The 16,355-nt window shown below is 41.7% G+C and overlaps 1 protein-coding gene across 14 annotated transcripts in view; it reads left to right on the top strand.

The window, feature by feature from the left end:
* The first annotated feature begins 24 nt into the window (after positions 1-24).
* CCDC158 (coiled-coil domain containing 158) overlaps positions 25-16,355 on the top strand; it is a 106,031-nt gene continuing 89,700 nt past the window's right edge. For 2 of the 14 annotated variants that reach the window (XM_086704799.1, XM_086704801.1), the window contains exons 1-3: positions 686-847; positions 6,470-6,512; positions 13,344-13,486. In XM_086704799.1, the coding sequence (XP_086560925.1) occupies positions 13,417-13,486 (70 nt within the window). In that variant the 5' untranslated portion in view covers positions 686-847; positions 6,470-6,512; positions 13,344-13,416. Of the gene's footprint in view, positions 170-682; positions 848-4,319; positions 4,383-4,600; positions 4,742-5,599; positions 5,749-6,469; positions 6,513-9,096; positions 9,211-11,032; positions 11,130-13,343; positions 13,487-16,355 lie in introns of those variants that run through there. The other 12 variants (XM_086704795.1, XM_086704802.1, XM_086704803.1 and 9 more) reach the window with 12 other exon arrangements.

Below are 16,355 nucleotides of genomic sequence, written 5' to 3' on the forward strand. Positions count from 1 at the left end.
AATTCGGGCAGCACTGAAACGTTTGCGTGTGTGATCATCTCATCCGATAAATTCTCTATCAGAGAGCAACTGAAACACAGGGAAGGAAACAACTCTCCGAGAACACACGTGAACATTGCAAGTCCTTCCAGCCAGAGGATCAGCATAAGCAAAGGCAGAGCTGCGAAATGTGAATTCTGTTAACTTGAAGTAGTCAAATGGGACATTAAGGGTGGGACTGGAGAAAGTGTCAGAAACTGAAGCAGGATGGAGGTGAGGCAGGGTGAAGGCCTGATAGGCCAAGCCAGGATTGGGATTAAGTTAGAGGTAGGATTTGTGTGGGTTGGTTAAGACTTTGGGAAGACTATTTGAGGGACAACTGCGAGAACGGTCTGGGGTGTTGGGGTGCATGTACTGGGGAGAGCAAGAATAGGACGGGGAGACCGGTTAAGGGGCTGCAGAAAAGGGGAGAAGCTTTGAGTCACAGAGAGTCCAAGTGGAGGCCCGAACCCAGGGTTTGATGCAAACAACCCCTTACTCAGAGCTGAGGGGAGGGGGGCGGAAATGGCGCTCGGTTGCCCCGGCGACGGCGTCTGGGGGCGGAGTCGGGAGTGGGAGGTGCCCGCACGCCACGCCGAAGGGCCCAACGGTCGCCGGCGCGGCGCGCGTGGAACCGGCGGAGGCCAGATCCCGAGCGCCGCGAGGGGCGGGGCGCGGAGGCGGGGCGGCAGAGCACCCGCGCTGCCGCCGACGACGAGGAGCCGCCCCCGCCGCCACCGCAGCCGCCCGGCCGACGCAGGTGCGGCCGCCGCGCCCGCCGGCGCCCCGCGGGGATGCGGCCAATGTCTTAAGATGGTGTTGGTTGCAGGTACACGGGCGGGGCGCGGCGAGGGGGTGGGTCGTGCTCCAGAGGACCCGGAGCAGCGCATCTTCATTACTGGAACCTTCCAGACCTTTGTGTTTGTTTTGCACGTGGCAGATGCCCAATAAATTGGTTTTTTTAACGGAAAAGGACTTCTGCTCTTCGGGGATCGCAAGATCTCCGGGTCCAGTGGCTGTAACTCTGGCACCAGAGAGTCCTGTGCAAAATATTCCACCTGGGGGGGAATAACCGCGGATCTTGTCCCAACACTACCGCAAAGTCCTGTCCCTATCCTGTTTCCCGTGGACCAGGGGATGAGTCAGGGGACACATGGAAATAAAGAGGAGTGTCTAGCCTTGGATAGTCACCAACCTGTCATCAAAATGAGATTGTAATAAATGTGTAAGGGCCTTTTCAGCTGGAGCCCTCCCTGTAAGTGACATTAGGAATCTGGCTCTACCCGGTCATTGGCATCAGTCAGAAACAGTGAGTTCTCAAATGAGTCCATCCGTGTCCACAGAACTCTGTTCCAGGTCTGCACTCGGGCTGTTCCAGGATTTGTCCCTGCATCTTGGTGTACCTTAAGGTCAGGAGAAAGTAGAAGTGAGGTCTGTTGCTGTTTGTCAGCGTGTTATTGACTTGGCAACCGCTTCTCTCTTGCTTTCTCTGTCAGCTGCTGATTCAGGAAAGGTCTAGCACCTACCACACAGCCCAGAGACTAGCTAGGCAGGACTGTTTTTCTGTGGGTAAAGAATTGGGGTGGGGGTGGGAGAGTGGTGGGTGAGATCTGGGCCTCCCAGCTCCATACCACACTTACTGTTTTTCATTTTACACAGTTATGTGTTGTGGGTAAATGGTCTTTATGCCATAGAGGTATTATACTCTCCAAATAAATTGAGGGCAGAAATGGACAATTTATTTGGTATGTGCAAAGCCCTTACTATCGTGTTTTACAAAGAAGAGTCGGTGTTATCTAGTGTGTTAGGATCACGCACTTTGGGGCCTCTGTCAACCACATATTCACACACTAGGTGACCCCAAATTATATGGTGTATCAGGTTGAGTAAGAACCACCTGAAACATCAGGCCCTAATCCTTGGAACCAGTAAATGTTCTAAGGGGAAAAAAAGGGTCTTTACATGTATGATGAAGTCAAAGATCTTGAAATGGGAAAATTATCCTGGATTAGCTGGGTGAGCTTTAAATGCAAACACAAGTGTCATCATAAGAGAGGGGCAGAAGGAGATTTGATACAGACAGAAGAGGAGAGTGCAATATGACCACAGAGGCAGAGAGCGGAGTGATGAGGCCCCAAGTCAGTAAGTAATGCCAGCAGCCAACAGAAGCTCAAGGAATAGAAGGGGCAAGGAATAGATTATTTCCCAGAGCCTCGGGTGAGAGCTCGGCCCTGCCAACAACCTTGATTTCAGCCCTGTGAGACTGATTTTGGACTTCTGGCCTCCAGAACCGTGAGAGAATAAATAGCTATTGTTTTAAGCCACCAGGATTGTGGTAATTTGTTACAGCAACTACAGGAAACTAATACATTATGTTCATTGTTATAAATCACATAGAATCAATCCTGTATTAATGAATATTTTAAAGCCCTCCAGCTGGGGCAGTGCCAGATGGAGTAGTGGAGACTACGAAGTATTTTCTTGAACCCTATAAATCCCAAGGAAAATACTTGACTAAGGAATTTGATCAGAAGTGAAAATAACTTAGGTACATTGGAGGGGCGCCTGGGTGGCGCAGTCGGTTAAGCGTCTGACTTCAGCCAGGTCACGATCTCGTGGTCTGTGAGTTCGAGCCCCGCGTCGGGCTCTGGGCTGATGGCTCAGAGCCTGGAGCCTGTTTCCGATTCTGTGTCTCCCTCTCTCTCTGCCCCTCCCCCGTTCATGCTCTGTCTCTCTCTGTCCCAAAAATAAATAAACGTTGAAAAAAAAAAAAAAGAAGTGAAAATAACTTAGGTACATTGGAAAGAACTAGCCTAACACTTAGAGCAATTTTTGGACTTTCATTTGTATTCCTATTAATACATCACTGTATTTGCTCTAGTTAAGGGAATAAAGGTGACTTAAGCTTGGTTTTCAGCTAATACTTTACTGGCTATTCATCGTGTGTATATCAAGTAAGAGTTGCACATGGCTCAGTCGGTTGAGCATCTGACTCTTGATTTCAGCTCAGGTCGTGTTCTCACACTTGTGGGACTGAGCCCCACGTCAGGCTCCGCTCTGAGTGTGGAGCCTGTTTAGGATTCTCTCTCTCCCTCTGCCTCTCTCCTGGGCTCGTGTGCTCTCTTTTTCTAAAGCAACAACAACAATAATAATAGTTGCAGACACCTGGAGATTGAAGTCCAAGCCTGGGGAAAGTAGGCAATGCAGAAGTGCTTCCATGTGTGGGGATGTTAGAATCGGGATAAAAGCAACCTGTAGTCATCTTGAAATTAACATACTTTGGAGTTCACAGGGTGTAGGAACAGAACAGTGTTCAGTGTTCAGGAAAAAAACAGTGTTCAGTGTTTAATCGATTGACTTCTGGGATCCAGGCAGTTAATTTGCACCCCAACTCTTACTCCACAAAACATAAGGACAATGTCCATACAAAGGGTAGCTGGTCTGCTTTCTTTCTGAACTGCTTTTCTGAGGTATGATTTATATACCATAACATTCACTCATTGTAAGTGTCAAATCCAATGCTTTTTAGTGAATTTACAGAATGGTGCAGCTATCACAGTTCAGTTTTAGAAAATGTCCATCACCCAAAAAAGATCCTTCATACCCACTTGCAGTCAGTCCCCATTCCCAGCCTCAGCCAGGTTTAGAGTTAGGTTTTAGTCCTTCTGTTGGGCTATTCAAATGGCATCCTAACTGGCCTGGGCTTCCACTCAGTATATTTTTCACCTGACTTCTGGAGGATCCTATGCCTCTGATAAAAATCCTCCAGTGGCTTTCCATTGCAATTAGAAAAAACCCCAAAGTCCTTTTCAAGGCCCTGTGAGCTCTACCCCTGTGAACCTCACCAACACCTTCTCGGATAATTTCGGAAAGGAACTGGGAATAAGCTCTCCTTTGGGCATGATACACAGTCGGCTGTCCATAAGCAGGCCTCTCACCCTCCCTTGTCCACACCGCAGCCTCACTGCCTCTTTCGGTGAACGCTGAGCCCCTTTCATCTCAAGGCTTTTGCATGTGGTATTTCCTCTCCGGAACTTACCCAGTTCTCTTTGGGAGTGATCCTTTTTGATATTCAGCTCAAATGTAACCTCCTCAGAAAGGCCTTCCCTGACTTACCCTAACGAAAGTAGCCTCAATTCCATCTCTCTGTATACCGCCACCTGTGGTATTTGCTTCATTGCACTTAACCGCTCTCCATAATTCTATTTTTGATGTGTTTCTTTGGTGTCTCTTTCCCCATTAAAGTTTAAGATCTGTGGGGTGGTGGCAGTTTGATTCGTCTTGATCTTCGTTTTATCTCTAGGATTTACAGAAGCACTGTTCATAGCAGCAGTACGTTTTAAGCCATCAAAATGCCAGCAATGGTAACTAATGCTTGTTGAATGCTTACTACGTCAGGCCGTGTGCTGAGTGCTTTGCATGCATGAATGATTTAACTGAAGCTTATTACTTTTGATGTGGGAAGAGTAAGGAGAGCATGTCCTCCAAATATAGTCCCTCATATCAAATTATTTTTTTTCAGAGGCACTGGGCAGTTTTCTTTCTCTTATTATTGAACATTGATTTGTAGGGACTGCATCAACCAGCAATATAGTATTGAACCTCTTCCACAGCTCTTAAAACTGCACTGGAGGCTTTTGCTAAGAAGGAGAGGAAGAACTAAAAGAAGAGTGTAAATAAAAGCAGAATGCTAAAAGAGTAGGATGCACTCAGGACATGGCAGGTAGACCTCAGCTGAGGCACAGTATATGTCAGGGGAGGTTGGTTATGCCAGATCCCAAAGGGCTTTTGTGCTAGTCTTAGCTTGGACTTTAGTCTTTGAGCAAGTCACAGCAAAAGGGTTTTATTTTTTTTTTTTTTATTTTTTTTTAACATTTATTTATTTTTTTGGGACAGAGAGAGACAGAGCATGAACGGGGGAGGGGCAGAGAGAGAGACACAGAATCGGAAACAGGCTCCAGGCTCCGAGCCATCAGCCCAGAGCCCGACGCGGGGCTCGAACTCACGGACCGCGAGATTGTGACCTGGCTGAAGTCGGACGCTTAACCGACTGCGCCACCCAGGCGCCCCAGCAAAAGGGTTTTAAAGGAAACTCTTAAAGATTGTAAGAAACTGACACTAGAAAGATCACTTTGAAGTATTCTGTAGTAGGTCTGGCAAGAGCTGATTAAAGCATGAAAGACACAGTAGGCGTAAAATTAACTAAATTTCATATTCAAGCAGTCCTTCTTTGTGACTTAATTACCACGCATAAGTAAGTCATCTTTGCTGACTTAAAAGGTATTACAGAGATAACACCCTAGGAAGCAGATTTGGTGGGAATAATGAAGACATAGATGTGGGATAAGATGAATTTAAGGTGACTGTAAACATATATGCAGAGGTGCTAAGGAAAAGATATTCGTTAAAATTTACCTAGAGCCCCAACTTTTAAAACAAAGTCGCACGAAACCTCCTGGCAGCAGCGGAATTGTCCCGATCATTGTCCCGATCTGGCTCTGCTGTTGACTGAAATCACCTGTGAGAAGTCATCATATTTTTGGTCATCTGTCTGCTGAATGTTTTCCATAGGAAATCATAGAATGTCCAAGTTGGAGAAGATTTTAGAGATCTTCTAGTCCAACTCTCTGCCCAAGAGAGGACACCCGGTGGCAGTTGTCATCCCAACAAATGCTCATCCCCTCTCAGCTTGAACACCTCACAAGGAAGTTCTCCGCATATACATTCAAGGTGCTCCGGCTTTAGAAAGCTCATCTCCACCCTGTAGAACCTACCTCCCTTTACTTCTGTTCATTAGTCCTAATTCTGCACATGGAGTACTGTCACTTATTTTTCCACTGTGGCAACTACTCACTAAGATTTCACTGAGCTATGCCAAAAATCCTAGTTGGTTGTCATTTCAACTCCGCTGCTTAAAATGTATAGACCTATTTCTGATTGACCAGGTAGAAACTCTACCTCGCAAATCTGCTCTCCAAGCTCAAGAGCTGTGCCTGGTTCAGAGCATCTCCAGCCACTGGAAAGTAATTTAAATGGTCAGAAGACATGGTCTATTTAAGTCACTTTGGACTATACCGTAGAAAGGTCTAGTCTGGAAAGGCCTGGGCAAGGGATTTACTTGCTGTGTCATCTTGATAATGCCGATGAGAGCAAAATTAGCATCGGACCAACAGGGGGCTTATACTTGCGTATGTTTTGTTGTACAGTCCTAGCCTAGATAAGTGCCACAAGCTATTAATTCAAACATACTTTTATATACAAGACAAGCCCAAAGGAAAAGGAATTTAAAGTTTTTTGTGGTGGTGGTGGTGGTTATATGCGTGTGTGTTGTTGTCAGGATCTTAGCTGATGAAAATGAACTTGTGAATTGAACTTTTCAAACAATGAATTTAGATAATGGAGTATGGTTATATATTAATATACAGATTTTAAAATATTTTCTTCTTTTCAGGTGTTAATAGGATAAGTGAAAATAAGAATATCCAGATATTAAGGTATCTCTTGTTTTACTTTCATTTATATTTAAGAATTGTGAACATATATGACCAATATGCTAATTTATTGTATCTGTGTCTGTATCTAATTTATTTTAGAGCCTGAGGCCTTGAACTTGATGAATGCCTAGGCTGGAATCTCTAAGATAATAAAGCTACAAAGGCTTTCTTTTTGTGGTTTTCAAACTCTGCTCAGTGGAGCCATTGCATTCCATAAAGATGTCTCTGGGGCAGAGAGGAGGGTGTATAGTTGGGGCTCTGAAGATTTACAGAAAGCCTTCCTCTGCTTAAGAATAGTTTACAAAACACAACTGTATTCTCATTTAGTAATGGTGGAAATTGAGGCCCAAGGATATGAAAAGATTTGCCCATGCCCTCACGGGTAACCAGTGGCAGTATTAAGTTCCTAATTCTAAATCCTATGCTTCTTTCATATTGCCTTTTTACAAGACGGTATTATGTACTAGTGAAGGATATCTTAAATAGCTTCATTCTGTATTAGATTATAATAGTCTCTGGGTTTACTCAATGCAATATAAATCTACTTTCCTTTCTGTTAGTGGACCTGTATGAAACTTATATCTTCTTTCTAGATGAATGGAAAGATACACATTTATTATCAGAAAGTGAGTATACACTGCCTAAATTACAAAGACTGTGTTTTTGTTCATGTTTTACTATCCTGTTATGCAGTGATACTATATACATATGGTATATAGCAAACAGATCGAGGCAAGTACTGTATGGTTAACACTGCACACGAGTTTTCTTTTGAGGTATATACTCTCTATCTTCTTCTTATAGTCTTAAAGAGGCTAAATACTGTTCTCACAGTCACAAAGCCAGTAGATCACAGAGATAGGATTTGAAACCTAGTAGGGAACAACATCTAGAGAGAAAGAATGTGATTGGGAAAACAGACATTAAGAGCAATGTGAAGTCAATAAGCAGTTAACAGGAAATCAGGCAGTGAAGTTGTGGTCAACAGTAACTGTTCTCTGTTGCATTTCAGAGATGGCACCAGCCTAGGTGTGTTGTATTTGGATCAGTTGTGGGGTGCCTTAGAATTTCCCAAGGAAAACATACCTGCACACACTCATTCTTCGAGAGTATGGACCAGCTTTATAAGATCCCCAGTCTCAGGCTTCTGTGGAAAGTAGGATGGTTCGGCCTCCCAGGGGCTTGAGTCATTGGTTGATAAATCTAGGAGTCCTTCAAAAGTCTTCTTTTTGTGGTCTGTGGTGTCTCAAGCCTTTTCTGCAGCATTCCAATCAAATAACCAGAGTGGAATCTTTACCTAGCTGTTACTTGTCAGAAATTTAAGGCTCCTTTCAGTGTGAACCTATTCATAATTTTAAATCCGCCAGAATTGTTTGTAACATGTAAGGTCGTGTTATGATCCCCAAATCAACAAAATGTAGCATTTTAACAACTTTCTGTCTTATTGTGGCAAAAAAAAAACCCTTTATTTTCCCAGAAATCCTTAATAATTTAATAAGCTTTATGCCTGAAAATAGGAATAATGTTTCAATTCTTAGTGTCGTGAAAATAGAGAAACACTGAATGATTTCACCGAATTGAGGATATGGTCAATCTAAAATTGTGAAAATGTGAATTACAAATACCTTTTTTTTTTTTTTTTTTTTTACAAATACAGATTTTTTTTTTTTTAAATCTTTTTTTTTAAAGACAGATTTCTTTAACTAGCAGCATTGGCGAATGGGTGTACTAAATATCTTTACAAATGTTTGTTTAAAAATCCTTGTTTAATAAACCTATGCTGTCTTCTTTAAACTATTAATTTCCTTTTTTTTTTCACATTTATTCATTTTTTAGAGACAGAGAGAGAGCACAAGCGGGGGAGGGGCAGAGAGAGAGGGAGATATAGAATCGGAAGCAGGCTCCAGGCTCCAAGCTGTCAGCACAGAGCCTGACTCGGGGCTCAAACTCACAAACCATGAGATCATGACCTGAGCTCAAGTCGACGCTCAACCGCCTGAGCCACCCAGGCACCCCAATCTTCTTTTCTTTTTTAAGCTGTTTATTCTCTTAAGAAAAAAATTTCCCTCGGAAGGACTGCCACTCTTCGAAGGCCTGCTGCCCATCAGGGGAGACTGAATTAATGAGTTTATGACATTCATCACCCTACCCAGAATCAGGAAACTTGGTTTTTATATCAGAATAGTTTCTAAAGTCAAACCTTCTCCTTTCTTATGTGTTCTCCAACTTTTAGGTTCAGTTCTGCTTACCTTACTCATAGGTTCTGTTTCCTGCTTGATACCAAAACTTTTGGTGTCTAGAAGAGTGGAGCGGTGTGTGACTTCCCAACACTGGGCTATGAGTCTCTCTGTCCTACTCATTCCTTTCTGTCTTTGATCAATCAGTAATTTATAATCATAACATTACTGAGTAATTTGAATTTCCTTAGTGTCTTTCATCATCCTGAAGAATCCCCAAGTGCATCATTTTAGTATATAAGTTATACAGCAATCATTCCTCCCCCACGTACCAATCTCTCCTATTCAGAACATTCGAATTGCCTAGCAATCTGGACTAAGATTCCATTTGTTATCATTCTTTATGGAATGTCTCCCTCCCTACTGCCTATTTGCTAAACATGGTAGTATGAAACACACAGTAGAATTTATCTGACCGTAGTGTTGACAGATGGCGCCTCAGTAATCAAAAGGGAGAAACTGTGAGTGAAATAAAAAGGAATTCTGTTCCATAAAAATTCTTTAGTTCACAGTTTTAAAAAATGTTTAATACTGTACTTGCAATCATGAATTATTGTAAAAATGATAAGCGCTATGTTATATGTGACCTTCCTCTTTCCATCACTCTGATAGTCCTTGCCTATATTTTGTTTCTGTTTGTTTTTTTAAAGAGAATCAGGATTCTGATTCATTAATTTGATTTATTGTTTTTCTGTTTTCTGCCTCATTAATTTCTGTTTGTATCTTTATTATTTCCCACCCTGTGCTTTCTTTAGTCTTACTTTTCTTCTTTTTGTATTAGAAATTTAGTTCACTTAGTGTCATTCTCTCTTTTTTGTTGAGACCAGGTGCTCAAAGTCAAATTTTCCTTTTTTTCACTGCTTTACTGTATCTCCAGTTCTCCTGGTAGTGTGTTCATTGTCATTTTTCGGAAATTCTTTCATTTTCCTTTATATTTTCTTTATCACAGAACAGTTATTTAATAGGAGGTCTTCTCATTTCCAGGAGGAAAGGCCTCTTTGCTTTGCGGTTTCACTTTTCGTTTTTAGTTTTATGAACTTGTGAGCAGAGGGTGTTGTTTGTAACGTTTCTACTTTGTGGAACCTGCTGATCTGTTACTTGTGCCCTAGAATGTGCTTGGTTTTTGTCAATGTTCCTTCCATGTGCACTTGAGAGGAAGGTATATTCTCTTATCAAAGTGTCGTGTTGGATATATATCGAAAAAGTCTACCTTAGTAATAACCTCATCTAAATCTTTTCTATCCTTATTTTTTTATCGGTGTGACCTGTCTCATACTGAGTGGCCTACTAACACCACATCATCACTGTGCTTCTGGTTCTTATTGTACCTCCTATAAAGCATGTTTTATCTAAGAGGGTGCTGCGTTATGTGGTACATAGAGTCAGAAGTATTCTATCTTTATTGTGGATCGTGACTTCTAATGCTAAGTGCCCTTGTCATTATTTAATGCTCTAGCTTGCAGACTACTGGTATCAGGATATTGACTGATGCTTTCTTATTGTTTTTATTCACTGGCAAATCTTTGTCCATCACTTTATTAGCAGTCTTTTTGAATCAGTGTATTTAAGTGTCCTCTTGTATAGAGCATAGAGTCGAAATTTTGAAGAACTAATTTGACAGTCCTTCCCTTTGAATAGGCAAGTTAAGTCCCATCATGTTTATTGACATGACTTTTATGTTTGGCCTACGTTCTGTGACATTATTCTTACATTATCTTCTGGTGTTATAATTACTGTACGTATGATACTCTGTTCGATGTTTTTTTTCTTTTTCTTAAAAAAATTTTTTGTCACTTAAGGTTTGTATTTTTATTCTGGTGGTTACCTTTGCATTAATACTTTTAATAGTATACCTATAGAGCCCTTTTCTTCTTACTGTTTCCTTCCTGTCAGTCTTAAATGATATCTTTTGACAACCAGTGGTCTTCTACTTTCCCCTTTTCTATCTCATATCTTCCCATTTTGAGTTACATTTGTCCTCCTTTTTCACACATGTGATATTTATGTATTATCCTCAGTGCCATTACTCCACCTATGTTTTGGTCTCAACCTTACGAGCTGAATAGTTCATGTTCCCCATCACATCTCTTGCACAATATCCCCAGTCATGTTTTTTTTTTTTTTTAATGTTCATCTTTCCCTTTTTTTCCAGATTTTATTTTGAAAAATGTAAAGCTTACAGAAAACCCAAAAGATTTTCACCAGTTGTTAACACGTTGCCACATTTGCCAGCTGTCTTTCGGTTGGATGAAGCCTCACCTCTAGCAGATTCCTCAGAATCTGTGTGTATGTTGCATGTATACAGTGCTCTGGCACATTCAAAACTGTTTTCCTATGGCTTTGACTCTTTGGAAAATCTTGGCTGGATATAGTATCCTCAGTTTGTAGTTTCATTCCTTGCATTTCTTTAAAATCCTGCTGTACTACTGCCTTGCTTTGTATCTTATTTTTGAATAACCTGATGCCATTGTAGGCCTATTGCCTTTGTAAATTATTTCTTCTCTTTTTTTTGCCTGAAGGCCCTGAGGACTTTTTCATCTTTAAAGTCTTAATACAGTTTTGGGGTTTTTTAAAAATATAGTTTCATTAGGATACGTTTTAAAGTTGATCATTCTTGGTCGATATTCCCTAGTGCGAAAATGTATAGACTCAGAGAGCTTTCTTTGTTTCTAGGAAACTTTCTTGGATTATAGTTTTAAATAATAGATCTGTTTCATTGTTTTGATTTTTTTTTTCTTCAGGGTCACCAATTATCTTCAACCTCCTTTGCCAGTCTTCCATTCACTTCCTCTCTCATCCTTTTTACTTGTTTATCTCAGTTTTCATCTTCTGTTTTCCTAATTTTCTTCATTGCCTTTGTTAAGCTTGCATTGCAGTCTATCCTCCCTTGTGTAGTCTGTAATTTGGGCTTCATTCATGATATAATATAGTGTTTTTCTCACGTTTCTTTCCTGACTTCATCCAACCCTCATTTCATTCCTTCTTGTTTGTTTGCTTGCTTGTTTTATGTGTTTCTTGTCCATTTCTGTTCCTAGGTTTTACATTTCTGATTCAGAAATGTAAATCTAATTGTGATCTGATTTTTCTTTTTCTTTCTTTTTTTTTAACTTTTTTTTTTTTTTTTTTTTTTTTTGAGAGAGAGAGAGAGAGAGAGCAGGGGAGGGGCAGAAAGAGAGGAGGAGAGAGAATCCCAAACAGGCTTCACACTGAGCACAGAGCCTGGTGCAGGGCACAAACTCACGAATCGTGAGATCATGACCTGAGCTGAAGTCAAGAGTTGGCCACTTAACTGACTAAGCCACCCAGGCATCCCTGTGATCTGATTTTTCATTTCCTCCAATGATTGAGAATACTTAGTGCAGTTTGAAGGTGTGTTGTGTGTTAGTTTTCTTCGACTATGACTGTCGGAGTGGGGGCACTTCTCATCAGCAGAAAAGATCTTATTCATATTTTCTGACGTTTTATAATAGTTTTGTATGGGTGTGGTCTGCTTTTATCTATCCCTATTCATTTTATGGGCAGGATTCTTAGTTTGAGAGTGCCCTCTTCCAGGCAGTTTCTGTTAAGCATGGTGGTGGTGGAGCGGGAGGGGTAGACGAAGGGTAGGCATATCTTGTTTTTGTTTGTTTCTGCTGGTGCCTGAATTTTCCCTCCTTTCCCTCTGTGGCCGTATCTGCTGGGGAGATCACCTCTTCTTCCCCAGAAACACTGCTTCTCTGAGGCTGCTACTTCTGGCCCCTGCACACTTTCAAGCCATTACTGAGTAGCCGGGGCTGTGGACTACCTAGTCGCAACCTGTGCCTACCATCTTGGCTTTTCCTGTTCACTTCTGGGTTGTGGGGGAGGTCTGTGCTTCCTCCAGCCCTCTGCTCCTTTTCCATTTTTCAGCCTCTCCTCTCCCATTCTCCACACCTACAGGCCCGCGGCGCTGGCAGATGGACTGTGGGAGCAAGTTTGGAAAAAAATCTCCCCCTGTTAACTTGAAGGTTGCAGTATTCTCTGTATTCTAGAGATGCTGAAGGCATAGAGCCCATGTGCTTTTCTTTATTTGTTCTCCTTGTTGATTTTATAGTTGTTTTCGCAGGATAAGGGCGAGATTTGGAATCAGGCCACCACCATTGTTCTCCAAACCCCGAAGTCCTCTTGGCCTAATCTAAAATTATGAGCATTGTTTGATATTAAAGAAGTTTTTCACCTTTTATTAATGATTTCCAATTTGCTGATTTGTGATTTTTTTTAACTAATTTGTGACTTTTTACTAAAGAGATGTTTTCTAACATTATTTGACAATGTAAGAGAGAGACTTAAGAAAAAACTCTGCCCTGAATCAGAGTGCTGATCATCCTAACAATTAAAATATTCATGTTTGATTTTCAGCTTATCTTTAATAAGCTACTTAGCCATTAAAAGGAACAGTTTTTACAACAAGATTCTATTCACTTACTAATTTTATGTAATAAAATATTTCTGTATAAATACTTTTCTGGTGAAGAGTTATTCCAAACTAAACTAAACAGACTTTGTTAGCTCCCCTTCTATGAATTTTGTTCTCATAATACCTTATTAATAAAGATCAAATGCCTGTCTTTTATAGATAAGAACTAAAAAAAACAAACAGGGAAGCACTCATATTTCAAGATCTCAACGAAAAGGTAGCAATAGTTAATATGGAACAAAAAGCTGGTGAACCAAATAATGAAGATCTTTTATCAAGTAGTGGCGTCACATCCAACGGAGGTAAGTATTCTTTATCAGACAAAATGGGGAACGAATTGGAATTAAGCAGTCCTCATAGTATTCATTCAGGCTGCAGGGTTGTAACAAACAAACATACTGTATTGTTGAAAATTCTACTTTTTAGGGAAGAAATTGTTTAGTCTTTTAAAAATAGCATATCTGTTTTTTAACATCTGTGTACCTTACATTTTTAGTTTAAAAATTGTTTCCATGTTTTCCTAACACCTTTTCTTCCCCTGTCTGCTCTAAGCCAGATATCTGTATCATTTTGACTCCTTTTCCCTCTCTACCTCCATCCCCTCGGGTATGCTCTTTCTAGTCCCAGCAGTGGCTCATGAGTCCATTTTTCCCTCTCCGCTGCCATTACTGCTGTTCTAGTTCAGGGCCCCCTCACCTCTGCCTGAACTGATTTCAGTGAAAGGATGGCCTTCAGGAAAACAAAGAGGTGGCATGAATATGTGGAACGTTGCAGGGAATCGGTAACTCTAGTATTGAAAGAGCTGAGAAGCCTCACTGGGGAAGAGGGCAACCCAGAGATGAGCAGCTGCAGGAAGCCACTACCAGCCTTGGGCTAAAAGGACAATGAGAAGAGGAACTGTTGCAAAGGCCGAACGAGGGCTGCCTGGAGGGACCAGCAGCCACCACTCCCAGCAGGAAGCCACTGAGGCTGGTGAGAGGGAGTGGTACTCAGCTTCTCCCCCACTCCTGCCCCAGATCTTTCACCAGCACCACCCACTGTGACCTCCCTAGACTTCAGGGGGGAAGGGAGCCTGGGAAGAGTAGTTCTCTGCACCACACAGCAGAATAGGAGAAGGACAGAGAATGGGTTTTCTGGCTGTCAGGCCAATGGCCTGTAGCATCCTTGACCGCTTTCCCTGCCTGTCTCTCATCCAGAAGAATACACCCAGAGTTTATTCTCAATTACAGATCTGTTGTCTTACTGGTCTGCTTCAAAACCTTTATTTCAGCACACTTAATTTGCAAAAGTCTCTGCTTTTTAGGATGCTCATGCCATCCTAAGATGTCACTGTCACCTCCACACCGCTGTTCCCATCTCCCCTGCCCACTTCCATGCACTCACCTCCACACTTATACTCTGCCTTGTACTCCCCAGGGACACCGGCACTTAGGTCTGGGGTCATCTCCTCTGCCTTGGGCCCATCATCATCCCATAGTATTGTTGTCCTCATGTGGACCCATCTGAGATCTTAGACTTCCAGTTTCTTGACCTTTTTAGTTCTTCTCATCTTGACCTTTAGCCACCCACTTGTCTTACTTGGATCTGATTACCAAGAGCTGTTAGGCTTCTGAAACCCAACCCCCTGTCTTCCAGCCCTCTCGGTCCCTTATTCCTAGAGCATCTATTTTTCTGCCTCATGAAAATAGTGGTTCTCAACCATGGCTCCATGCCAGACTCATTTTTTGAGATTTTAAACATTTACATGGCTTAGATCTACACCCGCAGATTCTGATTCAGTAGGTCTGGAATGGCGCTTAGATGCCACAGATTTTTTTTTTTTTAAGCTCCCCTGGTGATGCTAATTCCCAGCAAGTATTGCAAATAACTACTCTAGATTCTCCCATTTTCTCCTAAATTACCAACCTCTTCCTATCCTCACTTTTTTTTTTTTTTTGGTACTATTCATTATTTCAGCCCATCACTTGCCTGTCTCTTCAACTTCCTTTTTCTCTTACTCTTCTGTTGCACTCTTACAGGAAACTCCCCATCTTTATCAGGCTGACTGCCTTTTCCGTTTTTGTACTGGGCTGCTGGAATATTCTGCGAGAGAAAACACAAATGGTGGATTTTCTACCAGTTTGCCACCTCACAGTCACAGTCATCCCTCTCTCAACTCTGTCCTTGATGCTGCTAGTGGAGACTTTCTCACTATCTCAGGCAGTTCTCTCTCCAATTTCCCACACTACTTATTTCAGGATTGTACCATTCTTGGGTCCCTCACCCCACCACCTTCTTGTTCACTCTCAGCATCACTTCCTAATTTCCAGAGACATTAGGAGCCCTTAGGCTGGTACTCTCTTACTTTCTCATATCCTGCCCCACGACCCACTGTTTTTCATAATCCATGCCTGCCTTCTCTCAAAGCTCCATGGAGGAGGCAGCTTTTTAATTTGCTACCCGTGATGTAATTCCTGTGCCTGTCACCACGTCATCTGCCTCAGAGATTTGCCAAAAACTGTCCCCCCTCACTCGGCTAGCTTCAGTCCCTTTTCGCCATTTGCACTCACCCATCCACGTAAACATGCTACATCTCTCCCAACCTAAAATGCTACAGATGCAACAAACCAGGACAACAAAAAATAAAACCTTTTCCTTGATCTGTCCTCCTTTATTTCTTCTTTCCTTCTTAGCCATGGCTTCTAAATGAAGATTTGTATTCAGTGTCTTCACATCTTCACCATCCATTCATTCTGCAAACTACTGCCTTATGACTTTTGAACCTAATAATCCAATGAAACCACTCTGGCCAACATGACTAAATTTTCCCTTTTTTGCTAAGTTCAGTGACTTCTTCCCCCACCCCAACATTTTGTTTTGAAATTTTTTAAGTTGTTGAAAAATTGAAAAATAGTACATTGAATACTTTATATATTCTTAGACTGGATGCAGCAGTTGTCAACATTTTATTGTATTTGCTTTATGTCTATACCTACAATTTGTATTTCATTTACCTGAAGTTGAAGACATCATGATTCTTGCCTCAAAATCTGACATGCATCTCCTTAGAATAAGGATGATTTCCTACATTGCCACATTATCATTTCTGAGAAATTTACTATCAGTGCAGTGTCATCTGATATGCATTCATATTAAAATTCACCCAGGGGCACTTGGGTGGCTCGGTCAATT

Source organism: Puma concolor, chromosome B1 (genome assembly GCF_028749965.1).
Source record: "Puma concolor isolate L17-30 chromosome B1, mPumCon1.1.hap2, whole genome shotgun sequence".
Lineage (NCBI taxonomy): Eukaryota > Metazoa > Chordata > Mammalia > Carnivora > Felidae > Puma > Puma concolor.